The 13407-nt window shown below is 42.2% G+C and overlaps 1 protein-coding gene across 1 annotated transcript in view; it reads right to left on the bottom strand.

Annotated features, from left to right (window-relative positions):
* Positions 1-137: 137 nt before the first annotated feature.
* Positions 138-13407, bottom strand: part of tymp (thymidine phosphorylase) — a gene marked incomplete at both ends in the record, with an annotated part of 13301 nt that continues 31 nt past the window's right edge. The window contains 9 exons of the mRNA XM_083757380.1: positions 138-280; positions 1559-1699; positions 4350-4577; positions 6449-6611; positions 7055-7173; positions 8317-8446; positions 9230-9328; positions 9463-9665; positions 13321-13407. The exon at positions 13321-13407 is cut by the window's right edge and continues 31 nt beyond it. Coding sequence (XP_083613506.1) covers positions 138-280; positions 1559-1699; positions 4350-4577; positions 6449-6611; positions 7055-7173; positions 8317-8446; positions 9230-9328; positions 9463-9665; positions 13321-13407 — 1313 coding nt within the window. The remainder of the gene's footprint in view (positions 281-1558; positions 1700-4349; positions 4578-6448; positions 6612-7054; positions 7174-8316; positions 8447-9229; positions 9329-9462; positions 9666-13320) is intronic.

Raw genomic sequence — 13407 nt, forward strand, 5'->3', positions numbered from 1 at the left:
ATGTGACGTAGCGCTGCACTAGGGGGGAGAGGAGGGGCCGGGGGTGACGGACAGATCGATGAGATCCAATCAGGGTGCGCGCATTTCTGAGGCGCGACCCGCCCCTCTAGACCAGAAATGTCTCTGCTTAGGTCAGGCTAGGGTAGTAGTAGCTCAGCCACCAGTGTGTGTGAGTGGGTGTCATGGCGGGGGGCTCCAACGGTGAGAGCATTCTGCAACTGATTGATCTGGACTGAACTCAGAGCTGGACGCTCATAGTGCACACACAGCCATGGAACACCTGGACACACACACACACACACACACACACACACACACACACACACACACACGCACACACGAGGAGAAGGAGTAAGCATGAGTCGTGGAAAGTAAAAGTAAAAAAAAAAGTCTCAGGCCTTTGGCCAAGACAATAAACCCTCTAGGCTACTTAAAAACCTGGGGAAAAGTACTGCCGCAGCACTCCCAGGTTCAAACAAAATCCTTCTATAGGTGCAAGGCTCGAAGATATAAGTTGAGGTGAAGAAAATGCCAGCACTGAGCACCCATTGTATGTCCTTTTACATGATTTTATTTACCTCTGAGAATTAAAACGTACACATTTCAGCCTGTATGCAGTCCTTCCTACTACAAATTTCTTTACTACAAGCTCTTATCATCCTAGATCATCTCATTCCGGCCAATCGCAATTTGCGTCCTCAATGTTTCGCCTTCAATGTTCACACAATGTTTGTGTTTCAAAGCTGGCCATTCATTGTCAATGGCATTCAATGTTTGTGTTAACACAAAGTTTGTGTTTACACAAATCCTCAAAGCTGGACATATAGAAGCGCCCCTCAAAAATATTAGCAAATTGCAGAAATAGATGCAAGAATAGTTTTGAGAGGGTCAAAATTGAAGTGACCTCCCAGAAAGTGTTTGGATCCTAAATAATAATAATCTATTTTAGCCACACAAAAAAAAAGAAAAAACCTTTTGTAATAATAATCTAGTGCACATTTTCAGCCAGTCCACCAAACCAAAACCCATTTACCAGCTTGTGTCTGCTCATTTATTTGTGTGATCAATTCCAAATTCACTTGTTTTGTCCTGCATATAAAATAGATAAAATTGGTAAATGTGCACTGGTTTCTGTTTAAGAAAGAGACCCCCTGTTACTTGAAAAACACTTGGCTATATACTGTAGCAATGATTACTATCAGAATATAGAATATATATTTAACACTTATTTTAAAGGTATATTCAGTGATTTCACTTAATTCAAATATCACTTATTTTTTTGTTTTGTTGTGATAATCCTCCCTACTATAGAGTGTGCTGGCCATATAAGGAGTTCCTCCCTGTCCCCAGTTAACCTCTGGGGGTCAAAAAACCTTAGGTTTCGTTTTTGACTCTCTATCCTGATTGGACGAAAGGCTGGGTCCCACAGCCAAAAACGAAACCTAAGGTTTTTTGAGCGAAATCACTGAATATACATTTAACACTTATTTTAACAATACAAATATCACTTACCCTACCTTTACGTATTAAAAAAGTACACCAGGTGTGACAGCCTCACCTTTCTTGACATTTTGTCCTAATGATACCAGTAACTCCGCCCCCACACTGTGATTGACAGGTTCTCCAGCCTTTGTCCGCCCTGCCCCCAACTTATGTAGCACTTCAGCTAAAACCATCCCACTGATGTCCCTGACCGTCCCTACACACACGCACACACACACAGTCACACACGCACACACACGCACGCACAGGGATGGAGGGAGAGAGAGCAAATCAGTGTTAATCATACTAAAGATGAGTGCCGTGATCCCCCCTACCCAAAAACATGATCATCAGATATGATTATTAAAGTTTGTTTTTCAAAGAAAATGTACAGAAACTAGAAAGTGTTAAAATTATGTTTTTATGTGGCCGCACCCACCAGTTCATTAAGTATGTCTGGTTTGCCTGGTGGGTGGTGACGGGGCCTGCTTTCTAACCGTAACCCGACCGCAAAATAACAGGGAGCCATGGCCCTTAAACACAGACTGAATGGTGCTGTTAATAGGCAGGCAGATGGCCCAGGCCGTAGCGTAACGGTCTGGGCACCGGACTGGTAATCCAGTCGCAGTGTGCCGCGGGTTCGACTCCCGGACCCGACACGGCCTTTGCTGCATGTCATCCCCCCATCTCTCTCCCGTTTCCTGTCAGCCTACTCTCTGTCCCTTCAAAAATCAATAAAAGGCGTAAGCCGCAAAAAAAATATCTTAAAAAAAAAAAATAGGCAGGCAGATAGATAAAATAACAGGGAGGCATGGCCCTAAACACAGACTGAATGGTGCTGTTAATAGGCAAGCAGATAGATAAAATAACAGGGAGGCATGGCCCTTATGCACCTAAACACAGACTGAATGGTGCTGTTAATAGGCAGGCAGATAGATAAAATAACAGGGAGGCATGGCCCTTATGCACCTAAACACAGACTGAATGGTGCTGTTAATAGGCAGGCAGATAGATAAAATAACAGGGAGGCATGGCCCTTATGCACCTAAACACAGACTGAATGGTGCTGTTAATAGGCAGGCAGATAGATAAAATAACAGGGAGGCATGGCCCTTATGCACCTAAACACAGACTGAATGGTGCTGTTAATAGGCAGGCAGATAGATAAAATAACAGGGAGGCATGGCCCTTATGCACCTAAACACAGACTGAATGGTGCTGTTAATAGGCAGGCAGATAGATCGCCACATTACACAAGCTTCCGTTTTAACATTGTTGAAATATTATTATTGTAATATAATAAATATAATTATGTATATTTAACATTGTTCAAATAATATAATATTTGACATATTATTTATATAAATTGCATTCTAGATGACTGCCTATATATAACTGACCATCATCACCTTTCACACACAAGAGATACAATTTAGATTTGATCTATCTATCTATCTATCTATCTATCTATCTATCTATCTATCTATCTATCTATCTATCTATCAATCTATATAAATACAAACTAAAATAAATATATGTGTTATAAACGGAAGCTTGACAGTGTAATGTCGCAATCTGCCTGCCTGAATCTTAACCTGGCAGCCTGTCAGTGTCAGCCTGTCACTCAAGACGGCCGTGGGCCTGTGTTTAGGCGCAAGGGCCACGCCTCCATGTTCTTCTGCGGTCCGGTTATAATGCAGGCGGTGATGGGTGGTAGTCTATGGTGGTGATCCACCTGAACTGAAGCTGCACCCACAGCTGTCGTTGTATGATAAATGGGGAGGTGTTAGGGGAGGAGATGATATTGTGATGTCACTATATCACTGTCATTTCGAGTGGGCCTTTTGACCCGGGCCTTGATTGGGCCTTCTGAGAAATACATTACATAGACCCCGGGGGGGTCTATGTAATGTTAACTCCATAGACACAGATACAGAAAAAGTACAAAATTGACGGCACCCTATCTGGAAGAGATGGGGCGATTTGGAAAGATCACTCAGAACATTGAGTTTTGCGTCGACTACCCAAATGATGGATATAATTATGGAGTTCCACGTGGATACAGACTGGCCTCCAATTACTGACTGCATAGGGAAGCCACGCCCACGAGCCTCGGAAATCATAGCAGCCTGCCAGCCCCCCTGATATATCCATATCGTCGTCAGGTGAAAACAGTTACTTTTCTAGATAAAGAAGTTGGGGGGAAAAAAACCTGTATTCCAATTGATCTAATGTAGTTATTATTTAGTCTCTAGCTAGCTTGTCAATACTTTTCATTAAAAGCCACAGAAATAGTGAACATAATTTACAAGGTGATGGTGCAAGGTCATGGAGCTATTGTAGACAAGCTACCTGGTGCTGTTTTAGCCTTTTAGCATAACATTTAACTGTAAATGGTGTATTTATATAGCGCCTTTATCCAAGGCGCTTTACATAGATTGTGCATTACATTCACCCATTCACACACACATTCATACACTGATGGCGGCATTCAAGGCACCAACCAGCACATCAGGAGCAATTGGGGTGTAGTGTCTTGCTCAAGGACACTTTGACACTAACTCTGGGGGAGCCCGGGTTCGAACATCCAGCCACTCTACCCCTGAGTCACCGCCGCCCTGTACTACCACTACTACAGTATATGTAGGCCCTACTGTTAACTAACTTGCTAATAAATAATTCAATCAATAAATCAATCAATCATTTATTAATAAAGATTATAAAAAGATCAAATTTGGAGATAGTTTCGGCCCAACACCAACAAAATTACATTACGCTCAATGCGCTTTAGACCAGCCCCCAACCCCCCTTGCCAGTCCCAATGTCTCCCGTGTATGTACATATTGATGTATTATGTATATATATACCTTCTGTCTGAGTCTTTAGTTCCATTTGATGCTCAGCCTTCCTCAGAATCCTATGATAATCGGTGTGGGCGGAGCATAATGACTGAGCCACCTCATTGGCTACTCCCTGAGCCTTCATCATTGCCTGGAACTTGGACAGAGCGGCTCCACCAGTCACAGCCTCAGAGATCAGCTTACTACCCTCTGATTGGCTGGAGACCTTGCCAGACATCATCATCAACATGCCTCCTACATATAGGAGTGCATAGACACAGAATCACCCCTGGTACAGGACTGCTAAGCCAAATTCCAATACCCAATATCTCGGCCACTCGCTCACTCACACTCGCTCACTCCAGCATGGCAAATGACGGTGAAATTGGTGACCTGCCAAATATGTGACCATCTTGTTCACACAACTATTACATGGAAGTCTTTAAATACATGGCCTAAATACAGTTAGGTTGAACTCTGCTAATGAACAAACTGCAACAATTGACATTAGGACACATTTACATTATGTGATTGTCTACACGGTTGTCACATATTTCAGCAGGTCACCAATTCCACCATAACACCACCTTGCTGGAGTGACTGAGTGAGAGTGAGCGAGTAGCCGAGATTCTGGGTATTGGAATTTGGCTCTAGGGTTCCGTAATGAGGTCGGAATGAGAGCGTACACTCTTCAGTGGTGGGAAAAGTAGGCTACTTGAATGTTTTACTTAAATATCAATATTGCAATGTAGACAACTAGACATACTTTGTTATGAGTAAAAGTCTGGAATTCAACATTTGTACAAAAGTACAAAAGTACAAAAGTATTGGCTTCAAAATGTAGGCTACTTAATAGTACCCAAAGTAGAAAGTACTGGTTATGCAGAATGTCCCATTTCATGTTTTCAAATGTATAAATATCTTTTGAAAACTATGCGGCGCATTGTGAGCTTGTAGATCGGCTATTTAAATGATGCGACGCATTGTGAGCTTGTAGATCGGCTATTTAAATGATGCGACGCATTGTGAGCTTGTAGATCGGCTATTTAAATGATGCGACGCATTGTGAGCTTGTAGATCGGCTATTTAAATGATGCGACGCATTGTGAGCTTGTAGATCGTAAAGTATGCGACGCATTGTGAGCTTGTAGATCGCATTGTGAGCTTGTAGATCGGCTATTTTCAAATGGCCTAAATGTCTATAGGGTTACTGTGGTTATTGTGTATGTTTTGTAATAATGATCAAAGTAACTAGTAACTAAAGTTCTCAGATAATTGTAGTGGAGTAAAAGTACAATATCTTCCTCTGAGAAAAAGTACAAATATCTCAAAATTGTACTTAAGTACAGTACTTAAGTAAATGTACTTAGTTACTTTCCACCACTCTTAACTCTGAGAGATCGCAAATGTAACATGGATGGTTTGTTAAATTAGCCGCCTGACCCCCAGCATCCATATTCTGGGGGGAACATTAGCTATAAATAATAGTTTGGCTATATTGTTGACGAAGACATTTGGGGCTATATTTTCGTCCAAGCTAAAAAGCCCTTCTTTGCCTTTGCCTTTTTCTTTTTTTTTCTTCTTCTTTTTTTACTATTTTGAAAAACATTTTTGAATAGTTCAACTAGCCGTTCTACAGCGACACGTTGTTGGCTATTTTAACTATTCAAAAAGGTTTTTCAAAATAGGAAAAAAAAGGAAGAAAGAAAAGAAGAAGTTTAGGGATAAGGGGTTTAGCATGGACGAAAATAGAGCCCTTGGTCTAAAAGAAAAATCACACCCGTGTGAATTGAGTGGTGCAACTCCCCTCTCCCCCGGTCTCTCTCTCTCTCTCTCTCTCTCTCTCTCTAATTAGCAGGCAACAGTGAAACACTATCTCTCTTTCTCTCTCTCTGTTTCTGGCACAACAGCGCCACTTTTGCCCCTACTGGTACTCTAAACATAGTCACATAGTCCCGGACATTGCTGTTCCTTGGAGTGGTTGTACCACTCAAAAAGCGGTCAGAGTTAAACCCAGCAGCTCGGGTCCGTTTGACTAAGAGTAGGGGGTTAAGTGGTTGAACTTGACTTTGACTAAGAGTAGGGGGTTAAGTGGTTGAACTTGACAGACAGTGAGGATGTGTCACCCTGCGTTGTGACGAGCTCCATGAGGTCGGGGGGGCCGCGTCCCTTCAGTGCCTCCAGTGACTCCATCACCTCCAGACTGTTGCCGACACATCGGCCAATAGGAACGTCCATACGGGTGAGCACCGCCCCTGTGCACATGCCGAGACCATTTCCTGCAGTCATCTAAAACGCATGCACGCATGCACGCACGCACGCACGCACGCACGCACGCACACACACACACACACACACACACACACACACACACACACACACACACACACACACACGAAGGGAGAGAGAGAGAGAGAGAGAGAGTAAATCAGTATCATCCAGCCAGATAGCCTCACCATAAGGCGATGTAAATACACAATGTACTGTATATGTATTTGTAAATACAGACTTATTGTTTAGTTATGTACAAAAACATAAGAAGTTATCGTTGAGTTATTTACCATTGAGTGTGCTAGCTCCTTAGCACTAGCCAGGTCTTTATATAGTGAGTTATTTACCATTGAGTGTGCTAGCTCCTTAGCACTAGCCAGGTCTTTATATAGTGAGTTATTTACCATTGAGTGTGCTAGCTCCTTAGCACTAGCCAGGTCTTTATATAGTGAGTTATTTACCATTGAGTGTGCTAGCTCCTTAGCACTAGCCAGGTCTTTATATAGTGCAGCATGACCAAACTTGACGTCCAGAATCAGAGCATTCAGAGACTCTGCACCTTTTTTAGAGATTATGGAACCTGGACAGACAGACAGGCAGGCAGAGGCAGACAGACAGACAGACAGACAGACAGACAGACAGACAGACAGACAGACAGACAGACAGACAGACAGACAGACAGACAGACACATTTAACATCTTTATTGCGTTCACATTAACAAGAAATTGTTGAACACCAACAACAGTAGATGCACAAACTTGTGGAACTTGGGATACAGATCACGGATACAGGGACTGCCAATCATCACAGACACTGAACAGAATTGAACCAATGCCTTAGCTTGGCCTCACCCCCCGAACCCACCTCACCCCTGCCCACTTTGACAGGCTGGGATGGCTTAGGGTCGACGACAGAGTACAGCATCTTGCAATGGGTCTGGTCCACAAGATTCGATACACCACCAAGATACCCATGTACCTGTCTAAATACTTCCTTAATGTAAACGAAGTCCACACCCACAACACCAGAGGGAGTGCAACAAACCATGTACAACCCAGATTCGGCACAAACAAGGGACTAAATTATTTTCGCTCCTATGCCACCAAAATGTGGAACGCCCTACCAACAGTCATTAAGACATGTGAATCCCTTGACTCCTTCAAAACCGCTCTCAAAGGGCACCTACGGATGGCTGCAATTCGAAACTGGCCTCTGTAAAATCTGAATCCCCCCCCCCCCACCCCATTTCCCCTCACTGTATATGTATCTTTTCCCTTTTTGCTTCCTATATGATGAATTCCTGTTCTGTTCTTTAGCTACATAGAAGTGTCTATTTGTATGTCTCTAAATGTTTTGATGAATTGAACAATGTGGACCCTGTTGTAAACAAGTGTAATGCTTAATTGGGTCGTCCACTCACAGTTGACAGTCTTTGTATTGAGTTTGTGCTTAAAATGTACTGTAAATTCTACAAACTGTTAATAAATATTTCAATCAATCAAAAAAAAGCTCTTGGCTTGGGCATTCCTGCAATCTGCAGGCCTCTCACAACTGATGTTTTTCTCATGTGGAAATGAATTCAGTTCACATGTGTAAATTGTATGTGTGAATTATTCCTTCTACTATAGTTCTCAAATCAAGTCTTCAGGCTCTAATATTTTGCAATATATTTAACTTCCTATAATAAAATGAATGTAGTAAAGGATAGTAGTAGTATAGTACCAGTAATAAGAGGCAGGCTGTCTACTGTACTGGTTGCATCTCTCAGGGCATACAGAATTCTGTCCGCTGGAACCAGCGATTCTGTCTGACCCACAATGCAACAGCCCACTGAGGATAATGTCTCCATCACCTGAGAGACAGACAGACAGACAGACAGACAAACAGACAGACAGACAGACAGACAGACAGACAGATAAAGTGTGTTAGATTTGGCCCAGGCCGTAGCGTAACGGTCTGGGCACCGGACTGGTGATCCAGTCGCAGTGTGCCGCGGGTTCGACTCCCGGACCCGACACGGCCTTTACTGCATGTCATCCCCCATCTCTCTCCCGTTTCCTGTCAGCCTACTGTCTGTCCCTTCAAAAATCAATAAAAGGCGTAAGCCGCAAAAAAATATCTAAAAAAAAAAAAAAGTGTGTTAGATTTACTACTGTAAGCCAATTTGCACCTCTATCTGGGCATGAGGTGCATTCTGAACATGAATTGTCACTTAACACACCACACCACCACACACAACCCCTCTAGTTTGTAAAACAGATCTTTTTTCTTAATCTACACATTCTACAAGCTCCATCCACACACTATAAAAGACAGCTTGTGCATTCTGAAGCAAACCTGGAGACTTGACATTTGCGTACACATTTGTCCGCGTACGGACATATTGATGACTCCTGTCTAGGGGTTAAGTGGTTATGGGAGGATCATGCAAATAATATGGTAGGCTACATGTATGTGTTTGTGTTCTTCTATTTTGTTTTTGAATGTTAATGCAATTTCCCCCTTCTGTGAAACAAATCTGTAATGCAAGGCACCAAATAAAAGTCTTTGCGACAAAATATCACAAATTCTGCTGAAAATCAGGCAGATTGCAAGCACAATTTTCATGAAGGTGGTTGTTTGTTTCGTGTGTTACCTGTGTTGCAGTCAGGTAAACGTTGAATCCTGGTATAGACTCCAGTTTGTCCAGAGTTCCACCTGTATGCGCTAAGCCACGGCCACTTATCATAGGGACCTCATATGTACACACGCACGCACACAAACGCACGCACGCACACACACACGCAAACATGCAAAAGAATGTTGACTGAATGTTCAGAAATTGTAGCGAGACCTCAGTGTGTAGAATGTATAATGTATTGTATGTACCTTGTAGCCACAGGCCGCTAGCGCAGGTGCTAACACCAGGCTAACTTTATCTCCGACTCCACCTGTCGAGTGCTTGTCAACAACAATCCCCGCCCATTCCTTCGGCCATGACATAACGTCCCCCGACAGCATCATCTCCCTGGTGAGGGCCTGGGTCTCCGTGGCCACCATGCCTTTCTGCCAGATGGCCATTAGCATGGCCCCTGGAAGGTCAAAGGCCATGGCAGTAACCAACTAGTATTTAAGTACATTAGATTATATACAGTACTGTATCTGTATCAGCATACTTCACTTGTGGTTGTATTTTTTGAAAATCTTGTGCTGCTGTTTTTGCTTGTAAAATGTGTTATATTGATGTTGGCAACACAAAATCTTTCTCAAATGTCATAAATACATATACCCAACATCTGAAACAAGTACTGGTGCCTTAGTTTACTCATATGTGAATCTAGATCATGAAATGTAGCAAATTTGTTAAAGAAAATGCTTCAACTTAAGTGATTAAATTTAGCCAAAAGCTTATATTTCATACATAGAAATTGTCACAACCTAGGCCTACTGTGTAATGAAAGGTAGAAAAGAAAAGCAGTGCACCTCAGCCCACAAAGGCTACAAATCTATCAAATTGTTACCACACACCCCTACATTTAACCCATTCTGAACGGGCACCCATTTTGGTGTCGGCATCATGTCATGCTTTAGCTATTGAAAAATAGCAGATCTACAAGCTCGTATCGCGCCACCGAGTGGCGCGATACGAGCTTGTAGGTCTGCTATTTTTGAAAAATCAAAGACACTTTTAGAATCTGATCTCAGGTCAGAATGGGTTAATAATGAAACTGTCAGGATGTAATAGACATTTTTAGAATCTGATCTCAGGTCAGAATGGGTTAATGGTTACTATACTTTGGTCCGACATAGGTTCAAGTTCAAGTTTATTGGTCATTTAAAATAAACACACCTTATATGTATTCAGGGTTATTTTTTTGTTGACCAAAAGGGAGTGTTTGGCAGAAGCCTCAGCTTATAATGCCAGCCATTTTAATATTCAAAATAGCTATAAAAAGGTGAAGATACAACAAAAAACACAAAACAGACAGAAAAACAAAACAAGCATAACAAAACAAAAACAAGACAAAACAAAAACAAAACATACAAACAAAAAAACGGAAAAGGACAAAAAAAATAATAATAATAATAATGATAATGATAAACGCAAAGGAGGAAGGAGTATTTTGGTTATTCTTTTGATATCAATCCACTTTGTAATTGTCTATCATATTGTTTTTAAGAGTTTTTTTAAATAAATGTAATGAGCTGCTTAATTTTACCTCTTTATTGAGGCTGTTCCATAATGTTACTCCTGCGAATGCTAAAGATCTTTGTTTGCCATTTGTTCTGTTTTTTATTTTTGAATAAATGCATGTACCTCTGAGATTATATCTTGTTTGTCATGCGCCTGAGCATGAGCTACAAACACTTGAGCAACAAGTTGTCACGTTCCTCGAAAGCATTGACATGCCCATCTCAAGCAACATCTCGGCTTGTCACACACTATACCTCGAAAGGACAGCCCATCTAAGCCTGTTATTATAGTTATTTTTGCTAAAAGGCAAGAATGTAAAAATATCCACCGCGGGGTCTGAGACCAGAGCCATTGAGTCATTTAGATGCTACTTTAAATGCTTAGCATACTAAGCATCACTGCTTCGTCTCAACCATTACTCAATGGCTCTGGTCTCAGACCCCACGGTGGATATTTTGACATTCCGTATTGTTTTTCTTTTTGGAATGTTGCCACTGCTGTTGGAGCAGCCATAAACTAAACAGGTTCAACTCGATGTTCTGGGCATCTTTGTAATGTTAGTGTTAGTAAAAAGCAGGTAAAAGAGTAACGTTTGACTTGAGGCAAGTCACTCTACCGCTCACTGTAGTAGAATACGTAAGCTGCGACCATGAGACCCGTTTCTGAATTTGTCTATAAACATCTGACATCTGCTTCAACTACAAGACATGTCACCTGCAGAATTCTTCAGATGACATTGCAGTGGTCAGCTGCATCCCTCCATCTCAGGTCACAACACTGTTGAGCATGCATGGCTCAATGCTAGCGAGACCAAGGAGATGGTGGTGGACTATGACATGACCAAGAGGGTACCTCCAACATAAATGCTGAGTTAGTGGAGAATGTAGACAACTACAAGTTTCTAGTTTCCGAGTGCACCTAAACAGGTTGAAAGAATTGTATGGTTGTAAGAAGGGTATTTGCTGGTTGTATATCACCCTTACACCAGTGTGCCTATTAGAGCACAAGGACCAGACTGGCTTGTGGTTTCACATGGTATATATTTATTGAGGATGACATGGAGTGATGATTTTAACTGCACAAGAAAGAAACGGTATAACAGTCAGAAGTGCAAACTAAAGGTACAAACTTGGGCATAAAGCAAACAATACGCGAAAAGGACAACAGATAGAAAGGAGCAAACTTACATGTACATAATGCATCAAACTTGTGGCACAACTGTCAGGGTTCCCACAGTACTTCTCTGATCGAGGGCAAAATGTTTGTGAGGTTACCACCTGGGCCTATGTAGGCCAGCCGCAGGTGTGCCTAACTAGTAATTAGTATAGGGCCCCACCCACCACTAGAGGAGGAATGAGGTGATCAGCTCCCACTCCACCCCACTCTCAGCTAGAGAGTGAGGGGATTTCGTACACAGGTCGTTGGACTGGTCTGACTACTCTGATGCACTGAATGATGTGTTCTTCTTGAATGCTCGTATGCAACAGGATGCTGCAAATGGTTGGTGAGGAAGACGCGGGCTCGCGGGACGCGGGACCTCACATGGAGTGGATGGTTTAGGTGCATGCAGTGATGAAGCTGTACACCATAATGGCAAACCTGAGTGTTCTAGATAGATTTAATCATGAATTGGAACATTCCAATGTGTTTCTAATGATTAAAATACGTAACATCGACTTGACTGAAAGTGTCAAAAGTTAAGTTATAACTCGTTTTCACATAGCCACCATCTTGGAAATGCAAATTAGGGTACCAGACACACCCCATTGTAATGATATGTATTCCAACATGTTTGTAATGTTCAAATAACTAAATAAATAGACACCGCATTTGTAGCTCATCTGGTTCAAATGTTACAGCCAAAACTGTTTTAGGTGGCAGCCATATTGGATTTGGCCGCCATGGCGACCGCGAAGGTCACAGGCTCGGGCGCATGCCCTGGGCTACATCCGGGCCAAATTTTGTCATGTGTATGTTTCATTGTGCTGGGTGCCAATAACGTTAATTGAAGTTTGCTACATTTCATGATCTAGATTCACATATGAGTAAACTAAGGCACCAGTACTTGTTTCAGATGATAGGTATATGTATTTATGACATATAAAGATTTTGTGTTGCCAACATCAATATAACACATTTTACAAGCAAAAACAGCAGCACAAGATTTTCGTTTTTTTATACATTTCGCTTTTATATACATTTCTGGCCTGTGACAAAATACTGCAGGATATTATGAGTAGAACTTTTAACCCAAAGTCCAGAAGGGTATTATCTATGAAAAAATGCATTGAATGAGTAGTGCCCATGACACGGGAACGAAATTCATTTTCTAGGCACTTTTTCTGGGGTCCCAACACGGCCTACAGGACTTGCTCCAAGTGCTGGATAATAGGTCTGTATTTCTAGAGCAGAAAGCACGCTGGCTGGGCCAGGCTAGTTTTGGGGAAGCTAGACAAGTGGTTCTCAAAGTGGGGTCCAGGGACCCTCTGTGTTACTTGAGCTTTAAAAGGACCCACAGCTTAGAGTTATGCTTTGAGGGGCGTGTTCTGTACCTATCTGACTGTCCTGCATGGTTGCTGATGTCACTGCATTGATGAAGGCTCTGATGTCATCATCATTCAGTGTTTGGCCATCTCTCT

This window comes from Protomyctophum parallelum (genome assembly GCF_964188405.1).
Source record: "Protomyctophum parallelum genome assembly, chromosome: 22".
Taxonomy (NCBI): domain Eukaryota; kingdom Metazoa; phylum Chordata; class Actinopteri; order Myctophiformes; family Myctophidae; genus Protomyctophum; species Protomyctophum parallelum.